At 38.6% G+C, this 19,145-nt stretch overlaps 1 protein-coding gene across 1 annotated transcript in view; it reads left to right on the forward strand.

The window, feature by feature from the left end:
* LOC135225798 (replication factor C subunit 3-like) overlaps positions 1-19,145 on the forward strand; it is a 133,444-nt gene that overhangs the window by 48,069 nt on the left and 66,230 nt on the right. Inside the window, exon 4 of the mRNA XM_064265287.1 lies at positions 6,490-6,689. Within this exon, the coding sequence (XP_064121357.1) occupies positions 6,490-6,689 (200 nt within the window). The remainder of the gene's footprint in view (positions 1-6,489; positions 6,690-19,145) is intronic.

Consider the following 19,145-nt stretch of genomic DNA (forward strand, 5'->3'; position numbering starts at 1 on the left):
GGTGACAACCAATTGAATGCCTTCTTTTTTGAGTTCCCAGACAGCTATTGGTGCTAATACTGTGAAGAGTCTCGAATGCAAAGGGCATGACCTTGGATCTTAAACCTGTACTCCTTTTCCAAAACCCTAAGAAGGAGTGAAAAAACAACAGTAATAGGGAGTACAAGGATAGGAGTAGTTATCCAGAAATTGCAGCTCAGAACTTGTGTGGCCCTGAGGTGCTACTTAAAAAATTGTAGAATGCTGCAATAGGACTTGCAAAAGGGGCTTTGTAACTGGAACCAAAATAGTCATAGAAGACTTTTAGATCTCTTAAAGTTACTTCCAGAATAGTGGACAAGGTTAGGACAGAAAAAGTTACTTCCAGAATAGTGGACAAGGTTAGGACAGAAAAGAGGTGGAGCTTTATATAGAACTTGGAAGTGGTTATCTCATCTGAGATTTGACCTGTATGGGTACAAACTTCTAGGTGGCCACATTATGTGGGAACTTGATTAAAATGGCACACTGAGCTGACTGTTACCCCCACTTGGTTGTCAATATTTAGCACCTAGTAAGGTATTTGAAGGAAAAAAAGTGAAGCCCATAGCTCATAGATGTATTTTTACAGACATTTAGTCATGTAATACATACCGTATATACTCATGTAACACGCGATCTCGCATATCATGTGACCCCCAAATTTTCACTCTTAAAAAATGATTTTATCACGTATCTCACGTATCATGCGAGTTTTATTTAGGAGACCAAATAATAACGGGCTAACCTCGTTTCCTCCTCTTTATCTATTCCAGTTTTTAGTTAGGCTAACCCCTTTTCCTCCATCTCTTAATCTATACTATCTTCTATTTAAGTTTAAAAAGTAAAAGAGATTGCCAAAGTATCGGTAGTAATGATATACTTGTTTGGAAAATGCATACAGCCAGAAACAGCTGATTTGCTTTGAACAACTGCCTTTTTGCTTGCATTTCAACCATCGTACGATAGTAAAAAATTACCATTGTTATGTTACAAATGGCGTTAAGGAGAATAAGATTGATATATTTTTACATTACAGATAGTTGTCGACTTACTACCGCAACTGGTTACGACCAACCAGTCACAAATCGATTAGGACATCAGTCGGCCCTTGTTAATTTTCCGTAAGAATATTATACTAGCCTAGCCTACACTAGGGTAATCAGTACCATCATTACATATAGGGTAGCCTAGCCTACACTACACAGCATATTTTATACATATATGGCATAGTAATTATTAATTACAGCTAATTCTTTAGGTTCAATGCACATTGGCTTATGATAATTCAGTACAAAGAGAAATTGAATAACATTTAAAAAGTTAGCCTCGGTTGTACGATGATGATGATATCGTGGTACATATACTATAGTATACGAATACAGTAGCCTAGCTTTCAGTATACTGTATACTGCATGTACTATATAATTTAGTAATTTATTAATATAAGCCAATTTTGGAGGTTCAATGCATTCTGACTATGACATATCAGTAGAAAAAAAATGGACATGAAACGGGAATCAGATTCGAACCGACAGCGGCATACCTAATTGAGCGATGTCAGGCTGCTGACGGCTAGTATATTTATGAAATGAAAAATATTGTATGTATTTTCATATTATATCATAAAATACTAACAAAGCGGTCAGTGTTTTGGATTAGAAGTCAGCTGATGGTGAATACGAGTTTATTTCTCCGTATTTAACTCAATTCAGAGCGAATTGCCTTTCTTCTAGTTGGCGTAAAATATCTAGATACATTACTTATATAAGACAGGGTAATTTGTCATTTTACTACGTGTTTGTAAGTCGAAATATGAATCAAATACGTCTCATGAACTAAAGTACTTTTTTTTCGTAACAGATTACGTGATTCCGTTCGCTATTTTCATTTAATTTCATCGTAGTACGAACCTTTACCGTTACGTTACTTATCTTTTATCGGTGTGAAAACAACAGTATAATGTGTTCTTTGAAGACCTGAAGTTTTGATTAAAATTATTTTCTCAAAATTTTATTTACGATTGTGTTTGATGGAAAAAGTTTACTGGAGTTATATCTTTGTTGCCAGTGTACGATAATAGCACTATATGGATGAAACTCGCAAAATTCGGTATAGTACAGGCAGTCCCCGGGTTACGACGGGGGTTCCGTTCTTGAGACGCGTTGTAAGCCGAAAATCGTCATAAGCCGGAACGACGCTTGGAAATATGTCTTAAACTAATAAAAAGTTATAAAAACCTTACTTGTAATCCTTTGGTTACACTACATGTTGTTTCCTGTAGTTTTATGTACAACCTGGAGTTATTTTCATAAAAGAATGCTGGTTCTTGAAGGTAAAAACTATTGTAATCCTCTGGTGATACTACATTCTTGAAGTTTTATGTACAACCTGGAGTGATTTTGCCAAATCTTGAGAGCTACAAGAACAGCTGATTACTATTTACGTATTATATAGACTAATTAAAGTAAACGTATCTTTAAATAGGCTTATATATTAGTATCAACAAAACATTTCCTGCCATGAGTCAGAGGCCGTTTAATGAAACGAACACTTCTCTGTCCTATCTGTTCAGAAAATAAACGTTACGTCAATCCCCGAGACCATTGTTGCCAAGGCGTCTCCTCTCTCTCTCTCTCTCTCTCTCTCTCTCTCTCTCTCTCTCTCTCTCTCTCTCTCTCTCTCTCTCTGATCAAATTACACTGGAACCTTGACATACGATTGCCCTAATATACGAATGTTTTGAGATACAACAGAAAATTTGCGAAAATATAAGCTTTGATATACAACGAAATATTTGAGATACGATTTTGTTGCGATGAGTGTTAGTGTTAATAGGCGACCGATATAGGCGTTCAGTCTGTTTGGTTTTGTTGGTGCTGCATGTTAACACGTCGTTGTTTAGTTCGTTGTATTTGCACCTATTTTTCGTGTTATTTTGTCTATTTTATTATTAACCATGGGTCTCAAAGCTAAAGACAAAGCAGGTGATAAGAAAAAACCCAAGAAAATGATTTCGATGGAAGCAAAACATGAAATTATAGCAAAGCATGAACGTGGCGTTCGTATCGTCGATTGGCAAACGAGTATGGTCGAAATCCTTCTACAATATCCACGATTATCAGCAGAAGGAAGCTATAAAAACATTCCAAAGGCATCACCATATTTCTAAACTACGAACTGATTAAAAAAAATAAATAAAAAATTAGTTTAGCAATGTTATTTCATTTGTGTTTTTATACGTAGTTATTAGTGTACATACGTAAATAAAAAGAGAACAAATCGTTCCCTGCCACCCTTCCCTACCTCCTCCCCCTGCTGGCCTCATGTCATCTTTCGTTGTGGTAAGTAAAATTCCTTTCTTTTTTTAATTGATTTTATTAACATTTATTATCATTTATCACATTGCTATGTTATTTTATCATTATGTGTGTTATTACTCGTTTATTTGTGTATAAATTGTGTATATTATATGTAATTTAGCTGTGTTTAGGTGTGGTTTCATAGCGCTGGAACGAATTAATACATACTACATTATTTTAAATGGGAAAAAATGATTTGAGATACAACTGTTTTGATAATACGACGATGGTAACGGAACAAATTAATTCGTATGTCAAGGTTCCAGTGTACTGGATAATGTCTCTCTTTGGATACTTCGATTTTGCCAAATCTTGAGGCTACAAGAACAGTTGATTACTATTTACGTATATCATATAGACTAATTAAAGTAACGTATCTTCAAATAGGCTTTATATAAATTAGTATCAACAAAAACATTTAACGGCATGAGTCAGAGGCCGTTTAACGAAACGAACACTTCTCTGTCCTTAACTCGGAGCGTCGGAAGACTCCTCTCTCTCTCTCTCTCTCTCTCGTCTCTCTCTCTCTCTCTCTCTCTCTCTCTCTCCTCTCTCTCTCTCTCTCTCTCTCGCTCTCCTCTCTCTCTCTCTTCTCTCTCTGTGATCAAATTACTGGATAATGTCTCTCTTTGGATACTTGGAATTTGCGTTGTAATCTAACCAGAAACTTTGTTTTGTTATGATTACTGGAAACAAGCAATGATTTTTTCATTATTTGCGCTTTTGGACTTATATGTAAACTATGCGCACCGCAAGCTAGTATGTATTCATTCGCTCGGAAACTAGTTCCGCATATGAGGCGTCACTAAAAAACATAGAAAAATACGACATAAAAAGTGTCGAAAATCATCATAACCTCAAAATTTTTGTTGTAATCTAACCAGAAACTTATTTTTATTAATATACTGTGCTAAACTATAAAGGATTTTTATCATAGTATGCGTTTTTTAAAAGCGTCGTTAACTCGGAGCGTCGGAAGCGTCAGCGTCGTGACCTCGGAACAAGCGTCGTAACCCAGGACGGATTTTTCCATTGAATATTTAAGAAAGAGCGTCGTAACCTCGGAACGTCGTAAGCCGGAACCGTCGTAACCCGGGGACCGCCTGTACTACAGTGGACCCCCGTATTCACGTTCTCCGGATTCGCGGACTCACACATTCGCGGATTTCTCTCAGGAACGTTTCCCTGCATTATTCGCGGAAAATTCGCGGTATTTTTCTATGAGAAATATCCACAAATTCCTGGTTTTTGTTATCAATTTCATCATAAAATGCACTTTTTGTGATAAAACTATTAAAAAAAAACCAAGTATGAAATTTTTAGTGGTTTTTCTTAAGTTTTAACTCACAAAATAGGCTGTTTTTAGCGTTTTTATAGGGGTTCCAAACATTCGCGAATTCTAACTATTCGCGGGGGGGTCTGGTACGCATCCCCCGCGAATATGGGGGGGGACCACTGTATATGGATGAAACTCGCAAAATTCGGTATAGTACCTTCAAACTCGACCGTAAACAAAATGAGAGAAATGTGTTTTAATGAAAACTATTGGGCATGAAAAGAACACCTTTTACTTTTTTTCACTCCAATAAAAGATAAATACGTAAAGCTCATAGTATTCTGGTGAGATAAAGTGAAAATATTAAACTGAATCTGTTGATTTTTGTTTCACAATAAACATGACCTCAGCACCATCTACTAACGAAAAAATAACTAAATTCTGTTTACAAATGGTATGTTTTTAAGTGATATTTCCACTTGAAAATACCTTGTATATAACGTAAAATAACCTTGTCTCATATAAATAGAGTATCTTGATCATTTGCGCTAACTAGAAGCAAGAAAGTTGCTCTGATTTGAGTTCAACGCATCAAAACAAACTTACTCGCAATCGCCCTCAGCTGATTTTCAAACCAAAACATGATTACCATGTTTGTATTTTATAATACAAACAAATAGTACTATGAAAATACATATAATATTATTGGATGCAGAGAAGTAAAACATAACTTTTTAAAAGATCCATGGAAAAGATGCATATACTAGAATTTTATATCTTATGTAAGATGCGACCCCCTTAAAATCAGCTCCAAAATTAGGGCTTCAAAAGTCACATGATACACGAGTATATCGGTAAAATTCAAGGGTAAGCCGTAAAGGCGACTTGCCGCCTGCCCGCTACTTATAAGTGACGCCTAATAAAATCCTAAATAAAGGCAAAACGAAAGGCAAATTCACTCTCTAAATATTGAAAAAGGGCGGAACCAGTACTTAACTTGGGTGAAGAGGTAGATTGACGATCCGTAACCAAGAATAAAAATTAAAGAACAAATAGCTATATTCGAACGTACGAACACGATATGGCTATCGAAAAGTATGACGTCACAGACAACTTCAACGGGGTAGCTAGGTGTGACTTATGGGTCGGCTCCCCGTATTTAGGGTCTTTTGATGAGGAAAAGGCTAATTGGAGGGGTTGCTGTGGTAGTGTTTAACACTCGCCCCAGTTTTATACCGACACCTTTTATATAGGTGAGCGAGTCAGAAGCTTCTGACATGTCCAATTTAGCAGTTCTCTGGTATTATAGCAATATTTAACTAGAAATAGTGCTAAAGCAGACATATTTCACTGGGCGACACGGCTTCCTCGCCCAGAAATAGATTTTTCCTATGTCAAAATCCCTTTTTTGGCACTGGATAACCGCCTGACCTTAGTGCTGGGCCATATGGGCCAAATTTCATACGTTCATCCCAAATTTTTTAATTAATGAATTGTATTTAACAAAAGAATAGTAACCTAAGCAAATTTGATGGTATGCAATGGTGGACTACATTGTAGTTAACCATAATGGAGTATAATCTTTAAAATTTTTTTATTTTGCTGTTTATGGTTTGAATAGGACAAGTTCAAGTTACTTTGTATTGTTTTGCTAAAGTGTATGCATTGCATTATCTTACTGTCTTAAGATAAATATTTTCTCATGGTTTTCAAGATAGCCCCAGAGACTGTGCTTCAGGATATGCATAGCCCCAGAGACTGTACTTCAGTATATGCATAGCCCCAGAGACTGTACTTCAGGATATGCATTTCTCAAAGTTACTTTTTTTTCAGTTATTATCTTATCAGAAGTTGATAAATTGACTAAGGATGCACAGCATGCCTTGCGCCGAACCATGGAGAAGTATGTAGCAACTTGCCGCCTTATCTTATGTGCTAATTCAAGTTCTAAAGTCATACCAGCTATACGAAGCAGATGCTTTGGAATTAGAGTAGCTGCTCCTTCTGTTGATGAAATTGCGCATGTTTTGCAGGTAATTACTCTTATACCTTTACAGATAGACTAGGTTGATTGAAAACCTTATCCTGGATAGGTATCTTTTTTTATGGCAGGTACTGCATATGTTTCATTTTCTTCACTTTTTCTTCTTTATACGTATATTTCTTAAGTGTTATTGGTAATGTGATTACTCTATTGTAAGTACGTATATGGAAAGTTTAAAGGCAAAATATTGCATTAAGAATTTGACTTTAGTCTGTGAATACATTTTACGTTTCACCTTCATCTTTTTTATTTTCTCATCACATAAAGAAGCTTTGGAGTTATTTCTAATGTTAAGAAATATAATGACTAAACACCAGTCCCTCATTTTCCCGATTGATGTACCCTTAAACAAATACTGACACCTTATTCTATGTGTTATTTAATTGGCTACTGAAATGCTTAATAATCAGAGCAACTAATTTGGCAATGCTAGTGATAGTTCCTGTTTGTTCTTATACGATATACAAACCCTCAGTCCTTTACAGTAGGATATACTTGTGACATAGCTGGAATATGGCTGTTAAATTCTTGAATAAAGTGGTTAGGCAGTAACTACCGCCCGGTAGGCCTGGATGTAAATACTCCAATTTACTTGTGGCCATCTTTAAGTGAAGACACATGTTTGTGAGTTATATTAATAATTAATTGGCATTAATAATTAATATACAAACCCACTTTTTGTGTTAAGCCTTGCTAGCTCCCTTTTCCCCTTCGTGTGGTAAGAGTCGGCAGCAAGAGGGTATCTACACTCTTAGCACTTATTTTTGCCCTTTAATGTAAGGGCGTGACAATATATTTATTTGACATTTACACTTGTGCTATGGAGAATTTACCATTAAACTTCAGAGGTTTGCCCTTTGTTTTTATCTCCTGGTATTTCCCCTTCTTTGCCCTTTTTGCCATCTTATCTGATGAAGAAAGGGGAGGCCGTGTGGTGTTGATGTTAGAGAGATCTCCTCTTGTGTCGGAGGGCAGTGCCCATAAGTGGGAAAGAGTATCCTTTTCAATCATATTTTCTTTTTTCTGTAGGCTAAGAATCAGTGATAGTAGATTACAGCAGTGGATAGTTGGATATCTCTTTGTGTTGGGTCTCCTAACCCTCAGAATTGTACCTGTGACACGTTAGCTTGCTGTGACATTGGCCCTTGAGTGTGTGTACAGTCCCCTGCTGAAAAAATGGTATGGATTGCTCCTGTTATCCTGGAGTTTCGTCCATGGACAGCGGCTACAAAGCTGCCGTGGTTGTTAACTCTACTTGTGGGATGACTATGCTTCATTCTTTAGAAGTCTTGCAGAAGCTGGGGAAGAAGAGTTGAGGAAGAAGAGGTCTTGTCACCTCCCTCTTTGAAAGGTTCCTAGCCTAAGAAGACGAAGGTAGCTTCTCCGCCCCTAAGAAGTCATGCCACGAGACTTCTAAGGGTCTCCATCCTTCCCCTGGGGAGGAAGCAGTTGGCTCTCTTGTTGGCTCACCTGCTTCTTTGGGAGTAGGACCGTGATGCTGTCCCCAGGGTCTAGTGTCTCGGGATCCTCAGGAGTTTGAACCAAAGCTTGTTCTCCTGTCTCTGGTACCAAGGGCATTGCTCATGGAACTGGTGGTGAGGGGTGAGAGGAGGGACAGAGTCGTGCCCCGGAACCAACTTCGTTCATCAGGTTCCAGGGTCAATGTCGCTGTCCCTTGGGACAAGGCATCTGGAGATCCCCTTTACAGCCCTCTTAGCATGAGGTTTTGGCCTTGAAGAGGGCTGGGATGCATCGTGAGGATGAAGCATGTTCTTGCCAGTCTAGTAGTAGTGGCGCTACTACAGCTAGGCAAGCACCTCTGCATTCTCCTCGGGAAAGCCTCTTGCCAAGAGGATCACGCTTTCCTAGACCCATGTCGCTATCACCACAGTCAGGTTGGTGACAAGGCTTGGCTCATTCCTTTTGACAGTGCTGCTATGGGGAGAAATGAGTGCATCTAATCCTCCCTCTCCTATTCCCTCCACTTCCTCGGGCAACACCGGTAGGGGTGAGGTGAATAGGAGGAATCCTGTAGTGTTCTCCGCAGGATTCAGCATCAGGCCTACGTTCCTGGAGGGGTCTTATGGTCCCACCGGACGTCCGCCCATGTCTTTGAGGGAGGATCTTCTGTCAAGGATAGAGAGACTTCTAAACTGTTTCGACACTTGGTGTTCCAATTTTCAGGTTTTGAACACCTGGAGACTGTTCTCCCTGCCTCTTTCTGTCCTTTGGGTGGATTCCAATTTGCAGTCTAGTGGGGTATTGCATTTTGAGAGCCTCAATTGCATATTCTGTTGAATTGCACTCTTAATCCAGTCTTAAATGCTCTCATATAGGACTGATTTTTATGCCGATTACTCCTTGATTTTTATGGAAGTTGAAGAGGGACTCCTCCTTGACTATTGTTTGATGAAATTCAAGTGTTGCCAAGTGCTTGAATTCCTTGGAGGGAAGACTACCCATCACTGACTGTGGGGTACAACCCCTTTGGTGGTTGTACACTACCCCCTTTGGTGGTTATACACTTCCCCCTTTGGTGGTTATACACTTCCCCCTTTGGTGGTTATACACTTCCCCCTTTGGTGGTTGTACACTCAGAGAGACTCACAAACAGGTACCCAACACAGCCCAAGTTCCATGTAGTGCCCTTGGAACCAGAGACAGGAGAACGAATCTGGGTCTGGACCCCTTGGGCTCCCAAGACACTAGACCCTGTGGACGGCATCACATTTCCTCGCTCCCGAAGGAGCAGGTGAGCCAACGGGGGAAGAATGCAGACCCTTAGAAGTCTTGAGTCAAGACTTCCTAGGGGGTGGAGAAGCTACCTTCCTCTTGTTGGGCCGGGATGCCTTCGAAGGAGGAAAGGAGGCGCCAGATGACTAAAACGACAATCCCTTTCTGTGGAACTCCATAGTCTGACAAGATGACATCAGGACTGCAACACGGGAAAGGAGAGTGCTATACCATTCCATAGCAAGGAACCGCATTGACGAAGAGACAAGTTGAGTGAGCTGAGCTGACCACTGTTGCCTAATTATGGGTGATAATTGTCAGCAAAGAACTATCACTTCTTCCCAATTAACTGTTCTCCTTCGAGGCCGAAGCTATAATAAGAAGAATAAAGAGGGATTCTGTTTCTGCTGTCCTACGTCTTGGGACCCTAAGGTCCAAGACAGTGGTAAGACCAAGGAAATCTTTACGTAAATTGGCGCTTGAACTAGAAACAAAAAGAGGAAAGAAGAGAAGTTATAGTCCTGTATATCTAGAGTTGAAAAAATCTGATATTAAGCCATTTCATGTTATCAGTAAGCCCAACATCACTCAGCAACAGAGAGAAGACCGTGCATGGTTTTGTGATTCATTTCTTAAAGATTGGGATGAAGTTGACTTTCTCCATGTTACCGCACCAGATGAATTCTACATTTACACAGTCAGGAAGCCAAGTCATAAAAATGACATCATTTGGGCTGCAAGGTTGGATGATATCTGCGATGACGTGCGCTATCGCCAAGTTGTGGAATTTCCTGAATGTCTGGGAATTTTTCTTGCTTCAGATCCAAATGGTTAACCCTTTAACGCCGATTGGACGTATTAAACGTCTATATAAATTGTCTGTTTGGTGCCGATTGGACGTATATACGTTGATATAAAAAAGTTGTTTTAAAAATTCGCGGAAAAATAGTTATAGGCCTACTAGGCAAAAACTTTTGAATCACGCACCTTGGGGGATGCTGGGAGCTCATGGATCAAGGCGTTGTTTTGTTTACAATCGTTACCCAGGCGCTCAAGCGCGAATTTCTTTCTACTCGCACTAAAAAGCATCAGCGACACATCTCAGAAATTATTTCGTCACTTTGACATAATTTTTGCACCATTTTAAATTAGCTGTTACATGGAGTATTATATATGATAATGTGCATAATTTCAGGTAGAATACAACAAAAAACAACTCATTGTTGTAGCTTTTATTAGTTTTGAAATATTTTCATATAAATAACGACAAGTGCCAAAATTTCAACCTTCGATCAACTTTGACTCTACCGAAATGGTCGAAAAACGCATTTGTAAGCTAAAACTCTTATTTTCTAGTAATATTCAATCATTTACCTTCATTTTGCAACAAATTGGAAGTCTAGCACAATATTTCGATTTATGGTGAATTTATGAAAATAAATTTTCCTTACGTCAGCTCGGTAACTTCCGAAAAAATCAGAAATTTTTTCGTGCGATTGTCGTAATGTTTGCACCATTTTAAATTAGCTGTTACATAAAGTTTTATATATGGAAATGTGCGCAATTTCATGTAGAATACAACCAAAAACAACCCATGGTTGTAGCTTTTATCAGTTTTCAAATATTTTCATATAAATAACAATAAGTGCCAAAATTTCAACCTTTGGTCAACTTTGACTTGACCGAAATGGTCTAAAAACGCAATTGTAAGCTAAAACTCTTATATTCTAGTAATATTCAATCATTTACCTTTATTTTGCAACAAATTGGAAGTCTCTAGCACAATATTTCGATTTATGGTGAATTTATGAAAAAAACGTTTTTTCTTATGTCCTCGCGGTAACTTCTGAAGAAAATCTGAAATTTTTTCGTGCGATTGTTGTAATGTTTGCACCATTTTAAATTATCCGTTACATAAAGTTTTATATATGGAAATGTGTGCAATTTCATGTACAATGCAACTAAAAACAACCCATGGTTGTAGCTTTTATCAGTTTTGAAATATTTTCATATAAATAACGATAAGTGCCAAAATATCAACCTTTGGTCAACTTTGACTCGACCAAAATGATAAAAAAATGCAATTGTAAGCTAAAACTCTTATATTCTAGTAATATTCAATCATTTACCTTTATTTTGCAACAAATTAGAAGACTCTAGCACAATATTTCGATTTTGGTGAATTTATGAAAAAAAAAAAAAAATTTTCTTACGTCCGCACGGTAACTCTTCCGAAAAAAAAATCAGAAATTTTATCATCTGATTGTCGTAATGTTTGCACCATTTTAAATTAGCCATTACATAAAGTTTTATATATGAAAATGTGCTCAATTTCACGTAGAATACAACAAAAAAACAACCTCTGGTTGTAGCTTTTATCAGTTTTAAAATATTTTTATATAAATAACGATAAATGCCAAAATTTCAATCTTCGGTCAACTTTGACTCGACCGAAATGGTCGAAAAACACAATTGTAAGCTAAAACTATTACATTCTAGTAATATTCAATCATTTACTTTTATTTTTCAACAAATTGGAAGTCTCTAACACAATATTTCGATTTATTATGAATTTATGAAAAAAACTTTTTCCTTATGTCTGCGCAGTAACTCTTCCAAAAAAATCAGAAATTTTTTCGTGCGATTGTCGTAATGTTGGCACCATTTTAAATTAGCCGTTACATAAAGGTTTTGGAGCGCTTACAGTTCAGTTGACCACGGGTTTTGTCTGCTATAAAAACGATAATGGGGGACCCTTTTGGGAACCGGGGTTTTTGGGTGGGGGTGGGGGGAGTACATGCGAGTAAATGAAAACGGTAAGGGGGGGAGCCATTGGGAAACCGGGTTTTTGGGTGGGGGCAAACCCAGATGACGACAATGAACATGAAAAACAACAAAAACCCTAGCAGACGAAACCCGTTGCCAAGTAAACTGTAGGAGCTCATGTACCAACAAAAATGTAGGAGGTCCCGTCCCCCGTTGTGTTAGGCTAACCAAACAACGGCAATGAACACTAAAAACACGAAACCTTAGCAAAAAAAACCAGTGGCCAACTAAACTGTATGAGCTCCCGTTCCAACTAAACTGTAGGAGCTCCTGTTCCAACTAAACTGTAGGAGCTCCTGTTCCAACTAAACTGTAGGAGCTCCGGTGATCGTAACCAAACGAACCAACCTAACCAAACTTAGGCCGCGTGCCCTTACCTGGCCAGGGGGCTTGCGCCCCCCTGGACCCCCCAGTATAGTATATTAATGTGATTGCTACCTAACCAAAGGAACCAACCTAACCATAGTTAGTTCTCCGCATCCTTACCTGGCCGGGGGGCGAACCCAGTATAGTATATTAACAGTGATTGCTACCTAACCAAAGGAACCGACCTAACCAAACTAAGTCTGCATGTCCTTACCTGGCTGGGGGGCTTCGCCCCCCTGGACCCCCCTGTGTAGTAAGTTAACAATTATAAATATCTAACCAATATAACTTGTCCATACATATGGCTGGCACCCGTATATCCTTACTGATAACTAAACAAAATGAATATTTCCGAGAATACATTGGTTAAAGTCAAGGCCCACGTTGTTTGCTCGAACACATGGACTGCGTTCGAACACGTGGACTTCTAGCGAACGTGAATGTTCGGATGTTTGTTGAGCGTGGCCTGACTTCAGCATAGCGGAAATAACAATGGCGTGCTTAGTTTTGGCAAAATAATTAAAATACGTTGCATTTACATTGATAACCTAACCTTGGAGATGTTGCTAGTCGTCCAATGATGGCCGGCGGTCCCCCCCCCCCCCCCCCAGAAATATAGAACTTAATAAGAGAAATCCGAGTCGTTCAAATCTTCTGGGTAGAGGATTTTTTTTTTCTTTCTTGGCGGGACGGTTGTTTTCCGAGATGACTGAACAAGGGGAATTTGTGGACGAGGCACGGTGAGGTGACGAATCCGTTTGTACAGCGGGAGCGACGTCTCGTGATTGTTTGTTTTCAGCGACATTGGCCTTCAATTTGGCGGGTGTTGAAACTACTTTATTTAATTGATATACACGTTTAATTAAATCTAAAAATGCTTTAAATGGACAATCAACTTGAGTTAGGTAACGTTTTTTTACACAATACATAGCGAAATATGAATTATACAAATTTTTTTCTGTATCACTTCTAGGTAAGACATTTCGTTTCAAAACCCGCCAAGTAGATTCTATCGTGCTTGTGTGTATGTTTTCTCGTGTGGGTCTACAAAATGCAATGTGTGATTAATGTTTTGTGTGATTTGAAATGTTGACTTAAGTGTGATATGATTTCCAGCAATCAGAAATGACAATTGAATCAGGATGTATGTTATCAATTAAAATAGGAAGAAGTGTTCTGTAGTCCTGTCTGGTACAACCTGAAAAAATGTTTCTTTTGTTTGGCGGTTCAATCCCGCCGAGAACCCAACAACCATCGACACGTCTGCCTTTGTTGAATTTCCTTCTACCAAACTTGGACTTGTCAATCTCGACCACGTGACCAGGTCAGCCATTTTTCCGATTGTCCATCACCAGAATATCGACACAAACGTCCCGGCAGAAATTAAACCAGTCCACAAGAGTGTTGGGCGAGCCGATCCTCAGATTAAGTTGCATATCATTTTGGGAAGCGTCGTGAACCCAGCCGTGGATAAGCACTAAGATGCTCTTCAGGGAGAGATGGGGACCCCGAGAAGAATGACCCATGGAGAATTGAGATGTATTTGCGGCAGCGCCTTGCGTTGCACCGCCATTGAAAACTGTCCCCTTTTTTGAAGAGGCCGATGGCGCCTTCATTACAGGCCTTACACACGCCACTAAAATCCCCCAGTAGGCCTGTTTTCATTAAATAACTAACTAGGGATTGTTCGTCGTGACACAAAATGTATATGTCTTCCAGCGTGACGGGAACGGCGGCAGCGAACGCCACGTGTGGCGGGCACGACAAATTCTCGGCAGAAGAAGACATGGTAGTTATGACGAAGCACTGAACTGGCTGAGAAACAGGAACAGACTGAAGGGTCAGGGTCAAGGTCCGGTTCCAGGTACTAGTTATCCTAGCGGATAACTAGTACCTGGAAAATATGTATCGAAGAATGTAAAAAAATGTAGGTCATACAGATGAGTTGGGCAAGGAAAGAAATATCGAATAATGGGGAAAAAATGTATCTCCTACAGATTATGTTGGCACGGGTAAAACTATCGTGGGCAAGAGTCAAAATATCGAATAATGAAAAAAAAATGGACTCCTGCAAATTAGTTGGGCAAGCATGGGAAAAAAAATAGAATAACGAAGGGAAAAAATGGAGCTCTTACAGTTCAGTGGGCATGGGTAAAAATATAGATACTGTAAATTAAATTGGAGGTCCTAAAGATTAGTTGGGCAAGATTAAAAATATCGAAAAGAATCGGTGGACTAATACCACAGGATGGCTCCCGTTTGTTTGTGGCTTTCATGTTGATGCATGTTCGGGTTCGTCCGGGCGGGTCGGTCCTGTGGGTTGGGGTCGGGTTTGGTCGGCTGGTCGGGTGGTGGGTTTGCGGCTGCGGGTCATCTGCGAGAACTACTTACCTTGGCGGAGGGATTACGGACCGGGCAAAATGTGTTACACGGCCCGGTCAACTGAACTGTAATCTACCCAAAGTTTTATATATGAAAATGTGCGCAATTTTATGTAGAATACAAACAAAAAACAACCTATGGTTGTAGCTTTATCAATTTTGAAATATTTTCATATAGATAACGATAAATAGAAAATATTCGTCCTTCGGTCAACTTTAACTCGACCGAAATGGTCGAAAACTGCAATTGTAAGCTACAACACTTAAAGTCTAGTAATATTCAATCAATCACCTTCATTTTGCAACAAACGGGAAGTCTCTAGCACAATATTTCGATTTATGGCAAATTTTTGAAAACTGCTTTTTTTTATGTCCGCGCTTTACGAATTCATGCATCATTTTGTGATAATATTTTGTCTGTGTTGCCTTGATCGTTTTACAATGTGTTATATACCAAAATGATCGCAATTTAGTGTACAATACAAAAAAAAATTAACTCTAGCTTTAACCGCTTTGCTCACAGCGCGATTTGAATACAATTATATATGAAATTTTGTTTTCGCGTTATCATATATCCCATTATTTATATATGATAATGATATTTTTTTTTATTTCTGATGGTTGCATACTAAACTTCACACAATGACAAAGAAAGGAGCCAATATTTAATGTCACATACACAGTAAATAACATGAAAATGCAGATTACTGTACGGAAAACATTCCCATCTGTGAATAGCTGGGGCCCGCGAATAATTTTATAGATACGTTCCACAGAGAAACCTGTGAATGGGAGAGTCCTCCCGCGAATCATTTTTAGATAGGTTTCAAAGAAAAATCTGTGAATGAGTGAGTCTGTGAATTCTGAGAACGAGAGTACGGGGTATCCACTGTATATTTGTAAAATATTTACATAAATTTACTAAGATCAAAGAAGCAGTATCTTTTTTGGATTACAGTAAACCTCTGTGTTTGCGAGAGATCGGTACCAGACATCCCCGTGAATAGCTAAAGACTGTGAATACTTAAACTTCTCTCAAAATGTGTAGAACTGCCTACGTACTTTGAGAGTTCTATCACAAAAAAATGCTAAAAATGCTTATACCTGAGTAGTTTAGTAGTTTTATCTCAAAAAGTGCATTTTGTCATGAAAATGATATGTAAATACAATAATTTGTGAATATTTCACAGTGAAAAATACTATGAATAGACAAATTTACTATGAATAATTAGTATATGTATATGTAGTGCAGTCCATAGAAAAATCTTCGAGTAGGCAAGTCCGTGAACGAGTCTATGAATAACAGGGTTCAACTGTATACATTTTTTTTTCTAATATTTCTTTGCACTTTTCTTTGCAAAATTTTTCCCTAATATTTCTTTGCACTTTTCTTTGCAAAATTACAATTATAACTGACATAGTATCATAAAAGATAAGAACTAAAACCAACCGCAACCCCTTGGTATATATATTAGCTAATAAATAAAAATATGTCATGGGAGGGAGATAAACACAACATGCGCTTGAAGATAAGGTCACAACTAACTCTTGAGCTACCTACTCCATTGATCTGAGCCAGTTTAAAAGTTGCCACTAGTGAACTTATGGGCTATAGAAATAATTGAACCTCTTTCACGCCTGATTCCTGCAAATCAATGTCACGTAATATTGATGCTCACTATGAGTGAATCCGTCCACCACGCAAAACCTGTTAGTGCTACTCATATAATTGAATTCGTCCATTAAGTAAGCTGTTCCGCTGAAGGTTAGGAGTTTACTCAACACCTTCGAAATCTGGAACAATGAACAAAAAGGATATACTATCAGCCTCCATTTTTCCAGTCTTAACTGGCAGTTTGTGATTCTCATATGTGGTGAACAAGTCCACTTCCTCTTGTTGAAGCATGTTAACTATTGTCTGAATGAGTGGTCGTCTAACATCCTCTAAGGTTAGGCTGTAATTTTCCTTGATAGGGATTCTACTATTACACTGAGAGACCCCGTGAGGTGAATTGCAGACAAGTGCACTTCCTTGCACCATCAAAGGATGGCTAGCATTATTCTATTGAGAGGAGATAAGCATGATCCCAACCACTTGATGTATAACATTACAGCCATGTCTAGAACCAACCAAGTGTGTCTCTCTTCTGGAGGTTTTTGAATTTTTTTGAGACAAAAAAGCCATCAGCTCCAGGAAAATATGACAATTGCTCAGAGTAGCTGAACACCTCCCTGCCACCTGATGATCCTCCCAATGTCCTCCCAACCTGTCAACAAGGCATCTGTGTATTGTCGCTCATACAGGCTGAGGAGTCTAGGTGACGTGTTTTGCCAAAGATGCCTTCTGTGACCAAGGCCGAAGTATCTTCTCAACTTTTTGTATATTTTGATGAGGTCAGTTTTTCAGCTTGTTTCTTACGTGTTTCACATTTTCGTGGTCCACTTTGTCGCAAATTTTTGTAGAACATTATTTACTTTTCCATGGGGAACTTTCACTAATTTGTGGAATTTCCTTTGGGCAGTATCTCTAAAATTATCACTAATTCACTTTTTTTGTAGAGCAGTACTGCGTACTCACTAATTTCTGTATTTTTTTATAGTGTAGTCGCTGTTTCATCCTCAAAGTAGTACCCTTTCCATGGTCTATCCAGAGCTCCATGGCAACCAGACTAATGTCAAAGAATTCTCTTAACTGGTTTTATGGCTGGGTATGTGTCGTAATGATAAATATTATAATGTGATAGAATATAAATGGACTCAGGATAATAGGGCACTTTTATTATCCTCAGCGAGCGCTGATACCCAGTTTTCCTACTATGTCAAAACCGTAAGAAGAAGTTGTTATATGCATATGTTAACGCAGATATTAATCTCGTTTTTATTTGGTAAACTTGGAACCCCGAGCGTCAGGCAAACCAATACACACAGCCCCCCCCCCCCCCCCCCCCCCCATCTCTCTCTCTCTCTCTCTCTCTCTCTCTCTCTCTCTCCATTCTAACAGGTAATCAAAATGAGAGTCAAATTATATAAAAAATAACTATTTATTTAACAATGGAAAGATAATAATCCAAGTATCACTGACTAACTTAACTCAGTTAACCCCCAACATTAAAATGTCTAAAACAGTAATTTGTCACACCAATTGTCTCTCCCATCTGGGACTCTCTGTCCCCCTAGGACTCTCGGTCCCCCCTTGCCAGAATCGTCTGTTTCAAAGACACGAGAAACACACTCGTTAGCACACATAAGTTTAAAGACAAAGTTAAAGATTAAACATTCTTACATTGTGTAACAAGCCATTCCTTTTGGCTAAAGTTATTCAACACTCACCCATTGCAGCCGGAATATCTCACTCACTGTTGAAAAAACACTTTGGCATCCGCCATCGTGGCTTTGCCTTCCTCCCTCGGATCTCTGTGCAAGTCTTCCCATAGACTTGGCTAAAGACGCCATTATCAAAGGAAGAGGCGCACTCGCACATATGAATGCACACTTCGTTAACGCCCCTTGTTACTGGCTACAACCAATTTCCCAAAGGCACTTTGAAAAAGACCCATGAACTCACATAACTACAGGACGAAGGTTGACCCGTCTTTCTATGCAGTTTTCATGTCATGCCATCACAGAAATCATTTATCAGGTTTTCTCAGGTCGTTGCTTCGGCTCTGTTCTCCGCATTCCAAAAAGGTCACAATGAACATATTAAATATATTATTAATTACAACCCCTAGGACTCACACATACGCACAGTCATATTGTGTACATACTCAAAATCCAACCAAGACTCCATTCCCTTTCTGGTCAGTCAAGAAACCAGAGCTCAGAGAAGTCAATTCTTTGCTTATTGATTCAGCTAGGCATAGTTTTAAGTTTGTTTAAAAATTTTTTTATTTAAGACTAGAGCAATGATTTATTAGTGTGGCTTATTTCGTCTGCATTTTTTACGATTTATGAAAATTAGGCTGGGTCTGAGAATTTTGTTCTTCACTTAGGCTACCTACTAATTAATTTCATTACCAAGGTTCATGAGAACAAGTTGAAAACTAAGTGGCAAATGGTAATTCTACCATTGTCTGATCTTTTAATCACTACAAAATTCTAAAACTCTGTCTTTACAAGATTAATCATTTTGAAAGTAA

This window comes from Macrobrachium nipponense, chromosome 13, assembly GCF_015104395.2.
Source record: "Macrobrachium nipponense isolate FS-2020 chromosome 13, ASM1510439v2, whole genome shotgun sequence".
NCBI classification, from domain to species: Eukaryota; Metazoa; Arthropoda; class Malacostraca; order Decapoda; family Palaemonidae; genus Macrobrachium; species Macrobrachium nipponense.